The sequence below is a fragment of the Sander vitreus genome, chromosome 2 (genome assembly GCF_031162955.1).
Source record: "Sander vitreus isolate 19-12246 chromosome 2, sanVit1, whole genome shotgun sequence".
Taxonomy (NCBI): Eukaryota; Metazoa; Chordata; class Actinopteri; order Perciformes; family Percidae; genus Sander; species Sander vitreus.
The window spans coordinates 27802920-27816037 of NC_135856.1; the positions used below are offsets into that span (position 1 = coordinate 27802920).

General features: G+C 38.9%; 2 protein-coding genes across 4 annotated transcripts; both read left to right on the forward strand.

The window, feature by feature from the left end:
* Positions 1-57: 57 nt before the first annotated feature.
* LOC144526356 (lipopolysaccharide-induced tumor necrosis factor-alpha factor) lies at positions 58-5853 on the forward strand. 3 transcript variants are annotated; one of them, XM_078263783.1, is made up of 5 exons: positions 58-158; positions 2548-2662; positions 3669-3767; positions 3883-4084; positions 4194-5853. In XM_078263783.1, the coding sequence occupies exons 2-5, from the start codon at positions 2575-2577 to the stop codon at positions 4297-4299; spliced, it is 495 nt and encodes a 164-aa protein (XP_078119909.1). In that variant the 5' UTR covers positions 58-158; positions 2548-2574; the 3' UTR covers positions 4300-5853. The 3 variants fall into 3 exon arrangements, with proteins under 3 accessions (XP_078119909.1, XP_078119924.1, XP_078119916.1); XM_078263798.1 differs by lacking the exon at positions 58-158 and adding an exon at positions 178-322; XM_078263790.1 differs by lacking the exon at positions 58-158 and adding an exon at positions 388-1269.
* Positions 5854-6302: 449 nt separating this feature from the next.
* Positions 6303-12258, forward strand: LOC144526383 (protein disulfide-isomerase). The gene is made up of 11 exons (XM_078263826.1): positions 6303-6500; positions 7254-7454; positions 8469-8593; positions 8701-8838; positions 9086-9193; positions 10462-10587; positions 10680-10877; positions 10971-11091; positions 11464-11645; positions 11851-11940; positions 12109-12258. The coding sequence occupies exons 1-11, from the start codon at positions 6320-6322 to the stop codon at positions 12190-12192; spliced, it is 1554 nt and encodes a 517-aa protein (XP_078119952.1). The 5' UTR covers positions 6303-6319; the 3' UTR covers positions 12193-12258.
* The last annotated feature ends 860 nt before the right edge of the window (positions 12259-13118 follow it).

Sequence of the window (13118 nt, forward strand, 5' to 3'; positions counted from 1 at the left end):
TCGTAGAAGGGAAACGGGTAAAGAGGGTTTGGTTTTCAGTTTGTGAGAAGTCAAATGTTTCTAATTCCAGAGGAAAACAGGTTCAACAGGCTGTGATGTCATTTCTGCCACACATGGGATCTGTTGCTTCCTGCCAGCCGAGCTTCCTCATTTGTAAGGTAAGACCACTGCTCTGATTTATCTCACACATTACACTGTTTAATAAGTGAAGTAGGACACGTACTTCTCTTCTCAGATAGTGTGTTTATGACTGAGGCAGGTCTGCGCCTCTTTGGATCACAGTTTTGGATGTGTCTTGTTTATGTTAGAAAAGAAGTCCCATGTGAGCTCGAATTACTGTTAAAAATTACTGTTTGTTTAAGGTGACTTATTGGCATGATAACATATTTTGGAGAAATGGTGACAGGGAATTACATGATTCAAGATGTAACTGTGTTCATACTGTAAGGACAGTGTGTTGATTTCAATTTATAGTACGAGTTTAACTGAGCATTTGAACTGTGTTAAGATGATAACGAGTATGACCTGTTTTAAAAATACAATGGTGGAATGTAACTAAGTACATTTCCTTAAAGCTTCAGTGAGTAACTTTTTGGATATTAACAAACGTTCATTACATTCAAGCCATTGCCAAATGAGTTGCTACAAAGCTAATTAAGACTATCAGCTCCACACAACTCTCTCTGTATTTCTCAGTATGGCTATGTTCAGACTGTGTCGTCCGGTGACTTTCACGCGCAGAAACTCGAGTGACGATAATTACCTCTTCTGAAGAGTCCATCATGTTTTTTGAATCCTCCGTGTCCTCCTTGGCTACTAGCAACTAGTTAATAAGAGAAAAAAATATGTTATATATTTATATTATATAAATTTGTATTGACATTCTCTCTGAATCTACTCTATGGTGTTTGTATTACTGTATATATCAAGTGCTCTGGATTTTATAATGTTACTTATTCTATACAGTAATTTGTACCAGACAAGGAGATCAAATTGCCCATGTTTTTGTGATGATTTTTACATTTTAATTTTGAAAGTACTTAAGGAAATGTTCAAAACTTGACAGGATATTTACTTTGAAATAACTATAACGTTATGCTGCAGTGTCTGTTTAAGTGTCTGTCACTTTAAACCTCTGCTGCTCTGGTGAAAGGTCAGACTGGCACCTCTCACATACCTCTCTGTTGTTTGATCTATAGCAGGGGAGGGAGGAGATGACAATCATGCGATAAATATTCTTGATCCTTTCCATGCAACAATTAGAAAACAGTAAGATGTTCCTTCATTACAATGTTATGAAATCATTCCACAACTGGATCTGGATCTACATCCCCAAAACTAATTGTTTGTTGTTTGATAAAATGATCTTAACTCAAGTTCCGCTCACCAGCCTTTTAAACCCTTTTTAAAGCTGGTCTCTGGTAAATTAGGATGTAAACGTCCTTCTTGATATTTTTGCCGGTGTCCACTGACACCTCCATGACTTTTTTGAGTCCTTCCGAGTGCATGCTGTGACCGGTTTTGCTACATTGTTCACTTGACAGCCGAACCGTCTCAATGGCAACTGAGCAAATTACATCTGCTAATTGACGCAGGAATTTTGTCAAAGCCAAGTCCATTTTTATACTGTAGTAACATGTTTTTTAAGATCCTGCTACAGTAAATACCAGCAAGTCAAGTCAACTTTATTGTCAATTGTCAAAGCCTGGTGAGAAGGGGTGGGAATCACCAGAGGCCTCACGATACGATATAATCACGATACTTACGTCACGATACCATATTATTGCGATTTTAAACATATTACAATATTCTGCGATGTATTGCAATTTATTACATTTTTTCCAACTTCAAATTTTTCTCAATTTCAAATGATGTCCCCAAAAGGAAACTCTGTCAAAATCTGTTTTATCTAAAAAGATACATTTCTCTGTTTGTTCATCTCACTTTTATTGTATTGCTGCAAAATGGGATTGTCAAGCAGACACATTGACCAATACACATATAATATAAGATTGATACTTGGCGTCTGTGTATCGATACAGTATTGCCACAGAAAATATTGCGATACTATGCTGTACTGATTTTTTAGAACAGGCTCGGAGGCTCCGGTACCTTCTCCCCAGATGGCAGGAGGCTGAAGAGGCTGTGTAAGGGGGGGCTGGGGTCACCCACACTGCTGGTTGCTATGCGGGTGAGGCGGGTGATGTACAGGAGTGAGGGGAGTGGGACACCAATGATCCGCCCAGCAGCCTTCATTATGTGCTGCAGAGTCTTATGGTTGGAGACGGTGCAGCTCCTGTGCCACACAGTGATGCAGCTGGACAGGATGCTCTCGATGGTTCCCCGGTAGAAGGAGCACATGATGGGTGGGGGGGGGATCTCACTCTCTTCAGTTGGCGGAGGAAGTAGAGGCGCCGCTGCAACTTCTTGGCCAGTGATGCAGTGTTTGTTGTCCAGGAGAGGTCCTCACTGATGTGCAAGAGTGTGTCTTTGTGTGTCGATTACACATTATTTTAATTATCTGCTGTATCTTCTCATTATCATTAGCTTCTTGTTTGATTGGTGGATCTCCTGATGGAACCACCTTCATATGAGGAGGCCACTCTCCACCCTACTGGTCTGGGCACCCCCTCAACACCTCCTCCCACCTATGTAGAAGCAGGTAAGATAAAATCCCACTGCTCCATCTTTCCCTGTTTCTTCTCATCAGGTGGCACTGAAAATACACCTACCATGCCGGCTAAATTTGAACAGACATCTTTTGTTTCTTTGTCTCCGAGCACTAATCTTTCTGAAAACAGTATGCAGGATGGATACATCTGAAAATTCAAACACAGTATGGGGGATTACAGAAAGCAGGAGTGGGCAGAAAGGAGTTTTAAGGAGCTGAGACTGAGCAAAGTAAAGAAGAGATTTTGCTGTTTTGCTGTTGTTTAGTTGTTTTATTGTGGATATCTTTATGGAAACGAGAACAGGTGTCATTATTTGTAGAGACATCCATCCAAAGTGAAACATCGTGAAAAAGACTACCATCTCTTCTTTGCCCTTTTTTTCAGTTGGCAAACAAAAGAACATCTGGTGAGGAGTGGGACAGACAACCCACCTGACTAAATCATTATTTTTCATGCTCCAGATGTCTTCCGACAAAATAAAAATAAATACAGATTAATGGAAACGGCTCTGCTGTGTATTCAGCCGTGTGGGCATTTTAAATAAGCAATTAGAGAGAAAGTTATAGGCTACTAAAGGTTGTCTTCTTAGCTTTACTGGCACACATCCCCCTACCCTCACTGGGCTGGTTTACATCATCGTTTTGTTAAAGCTTGGTTTAACAGTTTAGAGGTGGCTGTGGCCCCTTTAATTAAAAGCAAGACCTGAGCCCAAAGTTGCTCCCAATGGGCAGACCAGCGCCAACGTTTTGCCACCATGTATGTATGTATGAATGTGTGTGTGAATGAAAGGCAAATTGTAAAGCGTGTTGTCCAGTAAGATAGAAAGGTGGTACTGTACTGCAGTCTATTTACCCCTGAAACACCATGCTGGAGTTTTAAGATTATACACTCTGGATGCTGTTTTGGTAACGCTGCATTTGGGGAAGAAAAATACTGTTTTACTCTGGAGTTTGGAAAATTTACAAATTGAATGTGGACGTTTTACTTTTTTTCTAGTAACAACCCAGCCAGATTACTTTCCTGTACTGACTCTGCCAACTGCTGGGACATCCCCTTCACAAAACACTGGACTCATAACCTATCAACTTACACAAAGTAAGCTACATATTTACTCTTGCTCTTGTATACAAAACAATGGGTGAAAATAAATTTCATGTTAGTTTTGTTCATGATATCCTGCTCTGTCCTTCCTGTACCCTCTGAATGCCAGTTGGATCTTCTGATGGAGGCAGACAAACCCAGCCAGCAGTAGTCGTAACGCAACCACAGCCTGTTCCCATCTTAATTACACATCTGGGAGACATCCCTGGTCTGGTATGCTGCCCACACTGCCACCACGTTGTCACCTCTAAAGTCACATACGTGCCTGGGAGGATTGCCTGGTGGATGTGTTTGCTTATCACACTGATGGGGTGAGACACAGACGTACACATGCATGAACATTTAAAATCAGAGTGCTAAACCAGGTTTAACAAAGCGTCATCTCTGTATTTTGTCCCTGCATGTGTGTGTGTTTTTCAGGTTTATCTGTGGTTGCTGTCTGATTCCATTTGGGATGCGAAGTCTACAAGATGCACATCATTCCTGCCCACAGTGTGGAAAGCATCTGCACATATACAGAAGATGACAGGATTGATAAGGCTCCCCTTGTCCCCATACCACTCATATTTTTGTCACAACATAGATACATTACAGTTTTTCATAAGCACACAGGGAAGCATGCAAGTGTTTAGGTGATGATAAGTGTGTGTAATCTAAGGTATTTACAGTACACTGAACATAGAGATGGACAGAGGAGTGGCTTCTGCCGTTTGAGAGGTTTCTATACTGACGATTTTATATGATTTTTTGTGGCTAACAAAACTTGACAGAGTTTACATCTGTCGGAATTCTAACTCGCCGCTGCTTTTCAACAACATTCTTATCTTATAACCTACAGAAGGTGAGTTTATGATACAAAAAATATTACATTTTTTCTATATGATCTTTCTTTGAGATTTTTGACACATTTTTTTACATTGTAAAGCACAGCACATGAGCTTTTTTTTTTAAATATACATATAGAAAAAAGTTGACGTTTGACCCTTTGTTAGAATGTACTGTGGGAGTTTTAATACAAATCAATGAAGAGAAAGAGAATACTGAATCCATCCCTGCATGTGCATTTTACCAAATGTGTGCAGGATTCTTTACAACATTACAGAGCACAGACTAAACAGCAGACATTTATAAAGAACAAGATAATGTCCAGTCCAGGGACTTAATTCGTGGTTTTTGTTTTGTTTTCCATTCAATTGTACATACAATTGTATTTTCTATATTTAAATACTAAAATAACAAAATCTGTATTATTTGTCTTTTTCTAATGTATATAACTCTAACATTCATGTTTACTTTTATGATGAAGGGGGCAACTTGTCCTGACTTGAATGCCAGACATGATTTTCTTTTAAGCAAACAATGCCTATTGGAAAACACATTGATTTAACATTTGATTTAGCTTGATTTAGCTCTAATGCATTTTTCTGCAATATTATTCTTTCAAAGGCCCTGCACATTGAACACAGGTTACTTAAATACTATTTAGCTTTGTTAGGGCAGTAAAACTAACACCTTAATTATTCATATTAGTACATGGAAATAACCACCATAACTACACGTTAAAGAGTCTAAGTAGTTACCCTATTCTAAACAGATTTGTATCGTATGCCATAGTTCAATATATTTATGAAAAAAATGAAAACATGTATTTTCACTGAATTGATTGTATTAGTGTAAATATTGGATTTTTATTTAGATGTAACTACCACTGAACGTTTTTTTTCCGACATGACATGACATGACGTGAACATGGCAATAATACCCATGGTTTTACACAAGATATAATCTACATAAGGTTTTTGCACAAGAACTAACATGTTAACTAGTGAGCTTAAGAGATGCGGGTTGGCAGACTTGGTTACCTTTGGACAGAGCCAGGCTAGCTGTCTTAATGTTAAGCTACTGTCTCCTAGCTATAGCATATGTGCGGTGCCTGTGCTGCTGAATCTATGCACTTTACCTGCCGTTGCTGTACCCCTGCCAAGTTGGACTCTTTTTTAAATCGAAATATTGTTATATTATTATTTATCATTCTATCATGTTGATAGGAAAATAAAGACGGCCTTGGTTGACAATGCTGCGAGGTTGTTTTATTTTTCTAACATCTGAGCAAGTGGGTGAATTTTGCATATGTTTGAGCATAATGTGTGTGTGTTTAATGAGTGTGTATGCTTCCATTTTGACCTTGCTGAAGCTAATAGTGTTAGACAAAGGGCATTTAGATATTAGTGATATACTTGATATGAGCAGCAGCCAATAGCAGAGATACAGCAGGGCTCAGATAGGAAAGTTAATCAGCTACAGACCGGTGGGTCTAGTTGGCAGATAACAAAAGCATTCACAATCACCAGCTCAGCACTGGAACACACACACACACACACACACACACACACACACACACACACACACACACACACACACACACACACACACACACACACACACACACACACACAGTTTATCAGGGCTTCATTTCACCACTCCCTTCATACCTTCCCATCAAGATTGCTCCAGTGTCCAGAGTTTCAGTCTGTAGGTGAACCGTCATGAGGACACAGTTGCTGCTTGGGGTGACAGCCTTCTGCCTCTGTGTGTTTGTCGTCGCTGACAAACAACCCGACCGACAAGCAGACAAATCATTCCCTGAGAAAGATGGAGTTTTACAGCTGGAGAAAGGAAATTTCAACAAGGCACTGAGAAAATATAAGCAGCTGCTGGTGCACTTCTGTAAGTTACACACAAAGACACACGCAGCTTGAGCTTGACACGTTTGACACATTTATATAGTCTAGCATATAAATTATTATTATAAATGATATATAAGCATAAAAATGACATCATAAGAGCAACTAAATGATCATCATGTTCTTATTTATATTCACTTATAGTCTGATCTTTTACTTAAAAGTACCAATACCACACTGTAGAAATTCTTTCTTACAAGTAAAAGTCATGCATTTAAAATAAATATTAGCATCCAAATATTATTAAAGTAGCATAGGTAAAAGATAGTCATTTTGCAGAATGGCCCATTTCAGAATTATATATTATGTTATTGGATTATAATTATTGGTGCTTTAATGTGTCACTTTATAATCACTTTATTTGTTGCAGCTGGTAAAGGTGGAGCTAATTTTAATTTATCTACATATATGTTTTATATACGTTTACTGCTGGGTAGAGTTTTATTTATGTGCAGTAATGATACCATAATATATCTAGCCTGTGTTATATTTTGTAGTAATCTGAATCTGGAAAATAAAAGTCATCAAATTAAAAAAGTAATCAAATTAATATAGTACGGTAAAAGGTACAATATTTGCATCTGAATTGTGGTGGAGTAGAAGTATTAAGTAGCAGAAAATGGATGTAAAACTAAAATACACGTACGTCAAAATTGCACTTAAGTACAGTACTTGACTAAATGTACTTAGTTACTTTCCACCACTGCTTACCGTGTGTATCTGTTTCTGTGTGTAGCTGCTCCTCTGTCCAGAGAAGACCATCGTATCTCAGCAGTGTTCGAAGATGCTGCTGCAGAGCTCCAGGGGTCAGAGGTCAAACTGGCCGTGGTTGATGTGGCAAAGGAGAAGGACCTGGCTAAAGAGCTCAATGTGACAGGCCTCGCCACAATCAGGCTGTACCTTTCTGGAGATAAAAACAACCCTGTGCCATGTCCTGGTATGTCCAAATAACATATAGTACATCCTTTATACGTACATTAATATCAGCCAAAAATGAATGGAGCTGGAGTTAATAGAAGTAATAGTAGCCCAGTTCTAGACCATAACACATTCATTCAAAAAGCGTGTGTAAAGTGTATACTACGGTGGCCCTGAAGTGCAAATCACAACAGCAAATAGAAAAACGCAACAGCAAATCATAAAACACAACGGCAAATAGGAAAACACAATGGCAAATATGAAAACACGACAGCAAATAGGAAAACACGACAGCAAATATGAAAACACAACGGCAAATAGGAAAACACAACGGCAAATAGGAAAACACGACAGCAAATAGGAAAACACAACAGCAAATATGAAAACACAACAGCAAATATGAAAATAAAACGGCATTAACTTCTACCGGAAAAGGTAGGGCCTATCTAGCAGAGGACAGAGCCTCCTGAAAGGACAGACGGACTGTCTCTCTGTTAAAAGTAGGCGCTTTTCCGTGTTTTTCACCTCTCCTTCCTGTTCAAAGACAGACAGTTCGTCTGTCCAATCAGGAGGGTCCACCCTCTACTAGATAGGCCCTACCTTTTATGGTAGAAGTTAATGCCGTTGTGTTTTCATTTGTTGAAGTGTTTTCATATTTGCTGTCGTGTTTTCATATTTGCTGTCGTGTTTTCCTATTTGCTGTCGTGTTTTCATGTTTGCTGTCGTGTTTTCATATTTGCTGTCGTGTTTTCCTATTTGCCGTTGTGTTTTTCTATTTGCCGTTGTGTTTTATGATTTGCTGTTGCGTTTTTCTATTTGCTGTTGTGATTTGCACTTCAGGGCCACCGTAGTATACTGCTACTGCAGTCTCAGTGTCAACTTTAAATGACCTACAGTTACAGTAGCATACCTCGCACAGAAAAAGGTTAACTAAGAGGCCAGGGTGGAATCAATTTTCTTATCTAAATCTCGGTAAGAAAGTAATTATTTCCAAAAAAATATTTCTTCAATATTATTTGGGATTGTGATTAAGTTCCTCAGAGCTCGGCGTCCATCTTGACTTGGCTGAAAAGGAGGGCTGGGTCTGCTGCTGACCTCATCGCTGATCTGAGCCAATTAGACGCCTCCGAGGACCTGACGGTGGTTGGATTCTTTAAGGTGAATACCAACTGTTCAATTTTCCAGCTTCTCAGTATGTTGTGACTGTTATCAATTGTCTGAATAACAGATGTTGTGTGTGTGTTTTTGTTTATGTGCGCGTGTAGGAGCTGAACCATGAGTACGTCCAGGTGTTTTACACTGCAGCCATCGACCTTCCTGATGTTAACTTTACTGTGACACAGAACAATGAAGTCATCACCAAATACGGTCTCCAACATGATGTTGTACTGCTGTTCAAAAAGGTACTTTAAGTACAATATACACCTACGACAAATGGCTGTATCTGCGTCTCTGTGCTTTCTTGGTGCTGACTTAATTATTTACATTTCTGGGCATTTTGGATAAAAGAGATGGGATTTAAATAATTAAACCATCACATCAAGTTGGTAGAATACATGAATTAATTCATTACATTTTTATCTGTGTGTGTGTGTGTGTGTGTGTGTGTGTGTGTGTGTGTGCGTGTGTCTATTTGTGTGTTTGCTGCAGTCTCAGCTCATCCAGGCTTACAAAATGATGCCTCAGACATCTAAAGAGATGCTGATCATTTTTATCACTGTCTACCAGATGGACCCAGTCACTGAGTACACCGGACAGGTAGAGTATTAGATGCATGGTACATTTTCACAAACAACCGTATAACTACTCCCAAGTCAGTAAATGTTATCTGTTTTTTTTTAATTTTTTTTATTTAAACTCACTGAGATTGGTTACTTCCCCATATTAATATATTGAGAAATTTCTATAGTCTTTATAATAAGTTTGTGTTTTGGCTTCCAATCAACCGTCTTTTTCGGAGGAAAATCTGAAGGTCAAATACTTTTTCCCTGCACATTAGGCCTAACATTTTACTTGATTTTGTAGATTTTGTTCTCATATTTAAAATCTGCATACTTAATGGTCAACCCATCCTAAAGATATAAACATTAAAATTAAATTAAAGTCATATTTTGAAAAAAGTAATGAAAATGGGTAAATTGAGGAAAAAACACTAACTGACTTTTCTTAACTAAGTCTTTGTTCTTCTCCATTTAAGGGTTAACTTTGAATTATTAAGTAAGTAATCTGTAGTACTCAAAATTGTGGATTTTACAACTTAAACACTCACTCCCTGTGCCCCTGACAGGTCGATGTTAAAAGCAAATGTTTACAAGTTAGTTGTAATAGACCTTAAAGGTGCACTATGAGTTCCTGCATGGTTTCAGCACTATTTTAATTTTGTCTCAAATCGTAGGCATCTCTCCTTGATCCGCTAGCTGCCTGCCCCCTGAACACACTGTGAAAAAGCCCGGTCTCAGGAGACAATACAGGGGTCCTAAACGTCAAACAAACACTAGGGGTACAGGCTGTGCACCAAAATACAACAAACCACGTTCCAGCCAATGACCGACAAGATGGTTGGGGGAGGGGGTGGGGGTTAGTGACAGTCAGTTATTCATGACAGTTACGGAAACATGGCGGGAGGGGCGAGCTTGCTCTGTTTTGTTTGGTATTTACTTGGTACGTCAACAGAAGTGACGTCATGCAGGAGCTCATAGAGCACTTTTAGGCAGCAAAATTTGCAAGTTACAGATGTGGGGTCACTTTTCATCAAAAAGTCTTTTTTGAGAAGTTTCTGGAGACCTTTTTGAATGGCAAACACTTAAAAACAAAACTAGACAAAAAAAAAAGAAGAGATATTTTGTTGATCTTGTTGAAAAAAAAAACACTCTGACAACATACAGGTAGCTAACAAAGGTAAAAAAGGACATTTTCCAGGGCAAGTCACTGTATAGCAAAATGCTAAATGCATATTCAGTCACACTGACATAACCTCATCTTGTTAACGGAGATGTATTAACTGTATGTTATTCTCTCTCTTGCAGACAGCCACTCAGATATTAACATCACCTGTGTTAAACCACGCCCTCCTCTTTGTCAACAAAAGCTCTGCTGGCTTCAAGGAGATCCACTCTGCCTTTAACGGCGCTGCAGAAGCATTCAGGTTGAAGGTAGAAACCAAACAAGTTATTTCAAACAGCAGCATTGCAACACATATTAGAAGATGATGGAGTACTTCACGTCTGCATGTGTGTGTATTCAGATTTTGTTTGTGTGGGTGGACGTGGATGAGCCTCGTAACGGCAGGCTGATGGAGTACTTCCGAGTTCGGAGTTTCGAAGCTCCTCTGATCCGCCTGGTCAACCTGACCGACCATGTCACCTATCACCTGCCCTCTGACACTCTGGATGTACAGACAATAAAATCATTCTGCCAGTCCTACCTAGACGGCAAGGCTAAGGTAACATTCATTCCCATTTACTGTACTATGTAACAAGAACTAGAGAAACAACTCATCCCTGATATAAATAATGTGTTTTTGTTGACGTTACAGCCTAAGATGCAGAGTGAACCGATACCTGAAGGATGGGACAAACAGCCGGTGAAGGAGCTAGTGGGAATTACTCTGGAGAAAGTCGCATTTAACCCCAACAACACTGTTTTTGTCCTGTTCTGTACGTAAATACACTCTTGTATTCTTTAAGCCTGACCCAGTAAGCTTGGAGTTTTAGTAATTTGCAGGTAAAAAAAACACTTTAATACTGCGCTAAATTTGGTTGAAATTGTAACATTAAGGTTACATGTAAACATTGGGTAACACTTTACTTGAAGGTATCTACACAAGAGTGACATGACACTGTCATGCACACATGACGCTGTCATGACACATGAACCCTAACCATAACCCTAACCATAACGTTCAAAAACGTTCAAAATGCTCCCTGGGTGACACTGTTTTCATAATCTACTGTTTTGCACAGCTTTCCACTCTTTTCCCTTGTACTCGTAACCTATACTTAAAAATCTTTGAAATATGTGAATTTCAGATCTTCCCTACAGTCCGGAGTCCCGTGCTCTGTTTCCACTGTGGGAGGAGTTGGCCGAGGCCCTGAAGGAGCGAGAGGGCGTGGTCATCGCTCGCATCGATGCCTCAGCTAATGACATCAACATGTCAATGCAGGGCGCCTACCCATCACTCTGCCTGTTTCCTGCCCTATATGCTGAAAGAGTATGGAGCATCTCAATGATTATTTTTGTGTGATAGACTGTAACACATTCCTGTGAGTCATGCGCATAAAAGAAGCAAACTATTGTCAAATGACTGCTGAAAAATGTGGAATTATATGTGTTATCTCTGCTCTGTGGGGGGGAAAGTTGACGTAGGCTATATTGTGGTAATAATGTTCAGTATGTGAAATCTGTGTTCCTGTCAGGTGGTGGTTTACCAAGGGAAGAGGAAGTTAAAGGACCTAGTGAAGTTTTTAGATAAAGAGATGAAGAAAGCCAAAAAATACAGAGTTAAGGTAAATGATTGGCTCACTAACATCGCTGCAGTGTTTTGAGTGTGTGTGTGTGTGTGTGTGTGTGTATGTGTGTGTGTGTGTGTGTGTGTTTGCGTGTGTATGTGAGTGTGTGTGAGCAGTCTTTTTTTATCTCTGTTAAAAATAAACTTCTCTTTTTTGTGTCTCCAGGAGGATGAAGACAGGAGGAAGTACATTGAGGCCTCAAAAGCAGAAGACGCAAAAAAAGCCAACCAAACCAAAGACGAGCTTTAATGCAGAAACAAAGACAGTAGTGTGCGTGTTTGTGTGTGTCTCGACTGTCCAATCAAATCCAATAAAGTCTTCAGTTAAAAACTTTGAGGTCACAAGACTTTTTATTTATTTAACCAAAAAGGTTTTTGACATGTAACTGTAGACTAACTAATAATTATATATCGAGCCCGCCCGATACATCCGCATGGTTGTTAACATCGGCTGATTTTATTATAGATATATAGATATATCGTATTTGCTAATATTTTAGCTGATAAGTAGCATACAAATTGCAGTACAGAAATGTCAAAAATATGTTTGAGGTAGTGTAGATACACTGTCTCTGGATTACACAGTCTGTCCACCAGAGAGCGCTGACAAATGTTTTCTTTAAATGTTTTCTTTACATGTTCTGCTCAGTGTGCCTACATCTCTTGGTCCATTAAAAAAAAATGTGATTCTTATCAACATGTTTGTTGATGTTATGTATCTATGTTTCTGAGAAATCTATGTGATAGTTTTGGTTTTTGTTAACAAATCTAACGAAAAGACCAAAAACAACAAGGAATTGATGACGTCATGTTTCCTCGCTGTGTGACATTGCTTTTGAAACAGCATTTAGATGGTCATTTGGAGAAAATTAAAGAAATTGTAATTGAACAGTCAATTGAATAAACTAGAAAAAAATCCCATCAACAACAAAGGCTACTTTTTAAGGGGTTGGGGGCTTTATCCCCTGGTTACAGCCCTGCTGCTATGCCATTGGTCAAAACTCTTCACATGTGTAACGTAACAACAAAAACTTAAATATCTTTTGATCACAATTTTTGCTTAACATAATTAGTTCCAACAACATAATTTTGTGAATCAATACCAAACGATTGTATCATCACGATATGGTGCCACTGAGAGTCGATAAATGATAATATAATATCGCCATAAATATC